The 8,953-nt window shown below is 36.9% G+C and overlaps 1 protein-coding gene across 1 annotated transcript; it reads left to right on the forward strand.

Annotated features, from left to right (window-relative positions):
• The first annotated feature begins 2,774 nt into the window (after positions 1 to 2,774).
• On the forward strand, positions 2,775 to 8,261 carry LOC145054525 (nuclear receptor coactivator). The gene is made up of 10 exons (XM_079002745.1): positions 2,775 to 3,296; positions 3,903 to 3,945; positions 4,029 to 4,093; positions 4,180 to 4,263; positions 4,367 to 4,447; positions 4,531 to 4,791; positions 4,863 to 6,222; positions 6,315 to 6,463; positions 6,560 to 6,598; positions 6,689 to 8,261. Exons 1-10 carry the CDS (start codon positions 3,156 to 3,158, stop codon positions 8,135 to 8,137), a joined length of 3,672 nt encoding a protein of 1,223 aa, XP_078858871.1. The 5' UTR covers positions 2,775 to 3,155; the 3' UTR covers positions 8,138 to 8,261.
• Positions 8,262 to 8,953: the final 692 nt, after the last annotated feature.

Consider the following 8,953-nt stretch of genomic DNA (forward strand, 5'->3'; position numbering starts at 1 on the left):
TGGGTAGCTTCGTCTCCAATGCCCCTTCTCTTGGCAATAAAAGCAAATGGACTCTTTTGGAATGACACAAGGAACTATCTCAGAGTTTACCTTTTCTGGATCTCCAATGTCATCATTTTCAATGTCCATTGAAGTTTGGGAGTTTGATTCACCGGACAAATTTGCTTGACCAGCACACCAAATCATTGCTGATTCAACAGCTATAAGCAAATAGGTGATACCAATGAGGGTCACGTCGTGATCCATCATATAGTACTCTCTAACGAACTCACTATATGATTCAGGAAGTGACTGAAGAACCCAGTCAATAGCCAACATCTCTGAGATATCGACACCCAACATCTTTAACCTGTCAATGTGTGACTTCATCTCTAAGACGTGTGCACACATAGGTTTCCCATCTTCATGTTTACTTTCCAAAAGGGCTTGAGTGAGCTTGAAATTTTCAAGCCCTCGAACTTGTGGGTTAGGGAGAACAATTGGAGGAGGTGGAGGAAGTGAAGCATGATCTCTTGTTCCTCGATCATATCGTGGAACATCATCTTCATTTGGAAAGCTTGTTCCATGGGATTTGGGAAGACCATGATTGTCAGAACTAGACATCTACAAAACGGGAGAAAATTCAAGTTAAGTTGATTAGAATTCTTAATGTAACACCCAAATGAAACATCAAGGCTAGGATCCAACACAATACTCTACAACCTAGAAGATGGATGTCGTAATCTAGTCGTAAAATATTTGAAGGTAGGTAAATGACGATTTACTAATTTCCACCATGAAAAACAAAAAGGAAGTTTAAGTTTTAAATGAATTGAAAAGCTTCTTATAAACTAAAAACTACTTGAGTAAATTACACGAATGGTCCCTATGGTTTGGGGTAATTTGCATGTTTGGTCCCTAACTTATTTTTTTTAATTCTGAAGGTCTGTACTGTTTGTTTTTTGTTGCGTGCTTGGTTCTTATCTTACCTAAAAAGACTATTTTTTCCTTGATTTTTTAATTATTTAAATAAACACACCCCAACCTCAAACCCACTTTCACATCACCTCACCTTACCTTACCTATCACATTTTATTTAAACAAATTAAAAAATCAAGGGAAAAATAGTCTTTTTAGGTAAGACAGGGGCCAAGCGCGCAACAAAAACAAACTATAGAGATCTTCCAAGTTAAAAAAATAAATTAAGGACCGAACGTACAAATTACTTAAACCATAAAAACCATTCGTGTAATTTACTCAAACTACTTTTCAATTTATCATATCATACAAAGTCTTAATGGTTTTAATCTGAATTACAATAATTATTTAAAAAAAAAGGCATAAGTCTACACCCTCCCATAACCCATTTAAGTTGCATATTTTATAAGCAAAAAGGCATGCAATATCTGGACCATATGTACAAACCTCTGCAGTAGATGATGCCAAACATATGCAATGTGTAAGAAAACATTTTGTTTTTTAATGTCTGTAGACTACTAAAATAAACTAATTTTTATGAACTTAAAATAGTTTTTCAATATTAAATTTTAATACTTCTAGTTTTAAAATACTGAAAGATACCATCAAATTCAAATTCATTTAAATTTCAATTTATTTAAAAAAACTCAATATTTGAATCATACATACTCTTTGTCGTAAATCATTTTTTTTAACTTAGTCTTTTGTGATTTTATTATTAAGAGTAAATTACATGAATGGTCTCTATGGTTTGGGGTAATTTGCGTGCTTGGTCCCTAATTATTTTTTTTAACTTGGAAGGTCCCTATGGTTTGTTTTTGTTACGCGTTTGGTCCCTACTGTTTATTTTTGTTACGCGTTTGGTCCCTGTCTTACCTAAAAAGACTATTATTTAAAGAGGGAAAAATGATGGGGTAAGTGAGGTAAGGTGAGAGGGTGAGATTAAGGGTGTGTTTATTTAAATAAAGTAAAAAAATCAAGGGCATAAAGTCTTTCTAGGTAAGATAGGGACCAAGCGTGTAACAAAAACAAACAGTAGGGACCTTCCGAGTTAAAAAAATAAGTTAAGGACCAAACGCGTAAATTACCCTAAACCATAGGGACCATTCGTCTATTATAAATAGTTAATGAATCTAAATCAAATTTTATCTATTATTATATAACATTTTAATTTTATTTTCATAACCGTTTTTTTTTGTTTATTTCATGTGTATCTAAATTATTTTGTATTTTAATGACAATAGAATAATTAAGTCCTTTTTTTAAAATGTGTTGTAATATAAAATAATAAACGTAAAATGGTATGAATTAACAAATATATTTAATGTTTATTGTATTTCGCTATAGTTGGAATAAAGAAATATTAAAAAAATACAATCAAATAAAAAAATATTAATATTTGAAGATGTTAAAAAAGAAAAACAAGAAAAAAAGCATTCATGAAAAAAATATTTTTTCTGTTTAGAAGGTTTTTGAAGATGAACAACATGAATACAAAACTAAGTCGTTGGGTATGGGCAACGCCCCAAGAGGCGTTATAACACGCAAATACCGCTCTTTTTTCCCGTTATTAGATGTTATACGTATGCATGTTGCTTCCCGTTAACACCGTTACATTCCATAACACCTTCTTTTTTTTTTTTTTTATTTTTTTTTTTTTATCTTTTTCTCAATAACCCCGGCCCACACCTACCACTCTAATGTCTAAATTAGAATCCAGCACAAAATAAATAAATAAATAAATAAAGGCCTAAAAAATGTTCAGACAAAAAAAAACCAACTTATAAACCTCATAATAGATAACTTCCGAAATTAGAAAAGAAATTACCAATAGAAACGTTCCTTATGAGACGCATCCAATCGAAATCTTCAACAAGTCGAGCTTTCGAGTAGACATTTGCAGCGACCAAAGTGCCGCCAAACGGAGCCCTCGGAGGCCGGAGCTAAGAAGCAAAAGCAAGTCAATTGCCCCCCACCCTCCGCGCTATATATAATACAAGCATCTCTCTTTTGTTAAATTCCCAAATCGCTCTTTCTCATATTAAATCAACAATCACTGTTTTTCTTACGGAGCTCTGTCTATGGCGATCTTGTTGTAATGCCAATGTAATTCCAAACCCCTTGTTGGGGTTTATCGGATTCATTTGTGGAACCACTCCGATCTGCTCTGAGAAGTAAAATTCATTCCCCAATTTTGAATGACGATGAGGGTTTCTTTCAAGGTTTCGAAGAGAGGTTGTCGCCCCAAACCTAAACCTGAAACGCCTACAGTTGGCGACGTCGACGCTCCTCCTGAAATTCCCAAAAACCTGTCAGTTATTGCTGCTACAAAACCATCGGTATGTTGTACTCTTAATTTCCGTTCAATTTCAAGTATTTAGCTTTCTAATTGTTTCGTAAATAGGTTAAATCTCATATTCATCTATGCAAATTGACTTGTAGCTCTGTTGTGTTAAACTGAAATCTCTCAATCCCAAACTAATTGATTCTAAGAAATCTTAAATCAAATCTGATGTATAAATTTCTCCAAATCGAAATTATTTTGTAACGAAGCGACAACACTAATTATTTTCTAACAAAACCGATGATTTTTGAACTTTGGGGGAAAAGTATAGAATCAGAGTTGATTTCGTAATGAACGCAGAAGAATTGGGGAACTCCTGAAACATTGTAAATATGTTCTTTTAAGACTTTTAAAAAACTCAGTTTATTTGTTCTTTCGGGACAATCTAAATCTTCATAATATAAGCCCATTTATATGGAATGGAGGAAAGGCTGGATTAGGGTCAACTGCTATTAGTTCAGCTTATTCCATCAAGCTAACTCTTATTAATTTTTTGCATACTGTAACTACTATACTTGGTCATATGCCAACCCAGTAAGCTCTTGATCGGTTTATGTTGCTAAATATTTATGTTCAATAATGTATGTTGATATATGTATAGGTTAATGTCACTGAGGATAACAATGACGATGCTGAAATTTCAGGTATCTTCCTAAATGAACATTTACTTCTATTCTTCAGTTTCCTGCAATTGCTAACTTTTCATTTTTCTTTTAATGTTTGTCAGATGCAGAAATTTCTTTCATCATAAACCTCTTCCCAGATGGATATTCAATTGGAAACCCCTCTGAGGTTTGTTACACATCATGTCAGCCTTCTACATTCATTTAAAAAGACAAGTTTACCCTAGCTAACTCTGTCTTTCCACACACTTACAGAACCGTATTGGGCATCAAGCCACTGTACAAGATGATCCAAAATTTTTGCACCCATATGATCGCACATCAGAAAGCCTATTCTTGGTTAGTATTAATAATGTCCATGATTGTATCCAAATATGTTCAATTGAGTGATCTATGAACAAGTATTCCTTTAACCACTTGTTTTTACTTTTTGTATATCAAGGCTATAGAGCGTGGCCTGTTACCTGCAGATTTCTTGGATGATATACCATGCAAGTTTTATAAAGGAGCAGTTGTATGTGAGGTAAGTAAACCAAATAAATTACTTAAAACTAAAGCTTTAGACATATAGTGATATACCAAATATTAATCTATATTATACTGTAGGTGCGTGATTACAGGAATTGTGGTTTTGAAGCAGGAGTTAATGGTTCGTCTGCAGACATGTCTCCTTTAACTAGAAAACTACGCCTTAAAATGTCATTGGAGAATGTTGTGAAGGACATTCCTTTAATTTCTGATAGTTCTTGGACTTATGGTGATTTAATGGAAGCCGAAGCACGTATACTAAAAGCCTTACAACCAAAGCTGAATCTTGATCCGACTCCTAACCTAGAAAGACTCTGTAAAAGTCCAACTTCTGCAAAGGTAAGTGGTATGAAAGTATAAATTATAAAGTCTTGATAATGCTTCTAGAAGGCTCACCTACCTTATTTCAGCTGAACTTGAATATACCGGATCTTCGAAGAAAGAGATTGAGACAGATGGCAGGAGCTGTTTCTGGATCTGACAACCAAATCCAAGGAAAGAAGGTCTGCATGGACAGAATCCCAGAAAACTCAAATTCTGGACAAATATCTGATCTTGTGAATCTGACTACCCAAAACATGGGTCCAAACAATATGATGACATCAGCATCTCCTTCATTGTCGTATCAATCAAAATATCAAATTGGTGCTGGAAATCCTATGTTCAGTGCAGCAGGAGCTTCTCCTGGGCAGGAGATGATGAATTCATATGGGGACAATATGAATCCAAATATGTCTGGGAAGAGGGAAAACCAAGATGGTGGACAGCTGTCCCCTATGGCTAGTTTGAAAAGAGCTAGGTCAAATCCCATGGGTCTTGATGGTAGTCAACAGCAACAGATAACCGGATCACACATGGATGGATTCAATGTTCCAGAATCCCAGTGGAAAAATTCAATCATGCAACAACAACAACAACAACAAGGGAGAGGGATTCAGTTACCTAATAACCCTGGAATCCAAAAGTATCCGCAACCAATGTTTGATGGAGGGTTCAATCAGGACCCGTTTACAATGGGTCAGCCTGGAATGAGATACAATCTGAAACAAGAACCACTTGAGTCTGATAAACCCAAGTATGAGATGCCTCCTCAACAGTTTGCAAGATCAAGTTTCCCACCAACTCAATGGAACAATCTTGGAAATTCACTTGATAATTCAAGAAAGGAAGAAAATTTCCAAAGAAGAAAAACCGTTCAAAGTCCACGTGTTTCTTCCGGAACTTTACCTCAATCTCCCCTGTCATCAAAATCAGGGGAATTTTCAAGTGGGTCTCTGGGTGGCCAGTATGGTGTACCTCCAACAGCAGCTTCACAAAGAGAAAAATCAGCAGTTAATTCCCTTCCTACAGTGGCAGGATCTTTGACCTCTAATGCTCAAATGGCATCCAGGAGGTCAAACTCCCTCCCTAAAACCCCTGCCATGAGTGGGGTTGCATCTCCTGCTAGTGTTGTGAGTGGGCCCTTTAATGCCTCCAGTCCTCTTGTTGGAAAGGAAGCTGATAAAAGCATGCGTGATCGATTCTCCAAAATTGAAATGTTGACTCTCAGATATCAACTCAATAACAAAAAGAATAAGGTTGATGAGTACAAAAAGTCAACTGCTTTTCCCACTCAACAACTCAATCATCACTTATTCAATGATCACAATACTGAGAATCCCAAAGATGAAGCCTGTAAAATGCCTCTGTCTAAATCACTTGCTGGAGGGAGCATGAATGTTTGCAAGACTAGGGTTTTGAACTTTCTCCAGACTGAACGTGTACTTCAAGGTTTGTTTTTTGGAGTTTAATATATGAAAATCTTGATTGATTGCTTTTGTATTTAGTATTTAGTATTTACCGTTTTGCCCTTCCCTTTCCAGGAAATGGATATTCACTAGTGCCAAAGTCAAGAACCAGATTGATTTTGTCAGAGAAACGTGATGATGGCAGTGTAGCAATGCATTATGGTGAAATGGATGATTGTGATTATTTGGGAGCAGAAGAATGTCTTCCTACTCTTCCAAATACTGTTAGTTTCCATCTTCTTTTTTATTTTTGAAACTTTTTTTGATAGTGTTATTATATGTTATATGTTTCTGACTTGTTGTTTGATTTGATGTTACAGCATTTTGCAGACTTGCTTGCATCCCAATTCTGCACGCTGGTATGTGTTTTGAAATAAAATTTACAAATTTAAAAATTGTTTTTTTTTCAGGTTTCTTGTATATGAAAGATTTTATATGTGTGTATACAGATAGTGCGTGAAGGTTATCAAGTGGAAGCCGATCATTTACAACCAAAACCAACAAACACTGTTCGATCATCCGTTGAACAATCTAATAATAATAATAATAATAATAATAATAATAATAATAATGCAGCAGGTGGTGAAATGCAACAAATCCCGGAATCAGTTTCCGTTAATGAAGTTGCAAAAGCATCAACAGATAACGTGTCAATGTCAATGAACCAATCACAACAGAACATGACAGGTGGCAGGATGCACCCTCCTCAAGGTGGAATGTTGCCACAATCAAGACCTCTTCAATCGGAATCACAACCCTCTTTCCAACAACAACAGAATCAGCTAATGCAACAGCAGTTACAAAGATCATCTGCCATGATGCTTGCATCAAATCCATTATCACATTTAAACGCAATGGGACAGAATTCAAACATGCAACAGTTAGGTCACATGCTTAACAAAGCAACACCACTCCAAATTCAGCTTCTACAGCAACAACAACAGCAACAGCAACAGCAACAACAACAACAACAACAACAACAGCCTCAGATGCAGCAAAGGAAGCTGATGATGGGACTTGGAAACACCGGAATGGGAACGGGAACGGGCGGAAACAACATGGTGGGGCTTCAAGGGATGGGGAATGTGATGGGTCGTGGTGGGACCCCGCCAATGACAGGGGCAATTTCGGGAATGGGACAAAACCCGATTAATATGAGTCAGGCTTCAAGTTTTAGTAATGTGATTAGTCAGCAACTTCGGAATGGAATGATAACGCCCGCTCAGGCTGCCATCATGACAACGAAGCTGAGAATGGCACATAGTAGGAACCTGTTGGGTGCGGGTGGAGGGCAAAATAGTAATATCACTGGATTGCCTGGTGGGAACCGACAGGTCCATCCAGGGTCGAGTAACTACTCGATGCTGGGTCCCACTATGAACCGTGCTGCTAACACCATGAACCCGATGCAACGAACCGCTATGGCCCCACCAAAGCTGATGTCAGGGATGAATGTGTACATGAATCAACAACAGCAGCAACAGCAACAACAACAGTTGAATGTTCAACAACAGCAACAGCAACAGCAACAGCAACAACAAATGACGCAACAGATGCAGCAAATGCCAGCTCAGCAACAGCAGCAGCAGCAGCAAGAGTCAACATCACCGTTACAGGCGGTACTTTCGCCACCTCAGCAGCAAGTGGGGTCACCAGGGATGGGAGTGGGACAGCAGCAACAGGCGAGTCCACAGCAGATGAGTCAGCGGACTCCGATGAGTCCACAGCTGAGTTCAGGTGGGATCCACCCTCCAATGACAATGAGTGGAGGTGGAGGTGGAGGTGGTCAGGAGGGTAATTGTCCTGCAAGCCCACAGTTGAGCTCACAGACAATGGGGTCTGTTGGTAGTATCACTAATTCACCAATGGAGATGCAGGCTGTCAACAAGAGTAGCTAACTTTGTGTTTCTAGTACTCACGTTAATTAGGTTCTCATGTTAAATTAGTGTTGTGCTGTAATTGGGATGGATGGGTATATATATATTAATTATATTTATATAATGGAGAATTATTTTGGGAATACGCCTCAACCTGCTATTTATTTATTTTTTTGTTTGGATAATTCAAGATGTTATGTTTATGTACGAGAGTTCCATAAGATGAGCATTTAGGATTATTACTAGCTTAATTAATTTTTCTAGATGTAGATTATCGTCAATGTGAATGGTAAATCATAAAGAAATAATTATAAAAATTGTTGTTTGAGAGTAATATAGTCATTTTGTACTGTTATCCGTTAGTCAAGTCATCAGATACAAAATCAAACAGCAAAAACATGTTTACCTCTTTTGGCAAAATAAGTATGTTAGGTGCATACAAATACAACTTAGGCCGGACGAAGTGGAGCGGGAAGGAGGCGTGGGAGCCATTCCTGCTCGGAGGAGCACCGGTGGTGCGGGATAGGAGGTGGGGGGAGGGATTGCCGCACTCTCTCTTCTTGTGATTTGCTGTAATTTGTCTGTTTTTGTTTTTTGTTTTTTTTTTTTTTTTTTTTTGAGTTTGTAGGTTTATCGAAGAAGGAAGAAGTTTCCGAAAATGACATATTTGGCCCCTATGTTTTGGTCTTATGGCAGAATACACCCCAGTTCTGAGTTCTCTTCACAAAAATAGTTTTCTAACATTACAAAATAGACACTATAATTTTATATTCCAATTATCATTAAAATCAATTAATTTTATTTAAATAAATAAAAAAACAAATAGTGAGGGAAGCT

This window comes from Lactuca serriola, chromosome 5 (assembly GCF_051521515.1).
Source record: "Lactuca serriola cultivar US96UC23 chromosome 5, Lser_US96UC23_V15, whole genome shotgun sequence".
Lineage (NCBI taxonomy): Eukaryota > Viridiplantae > Streptophyta > Magnoliopsida > Asterales > Asteraceae > Lactuca > Lactuca serriola.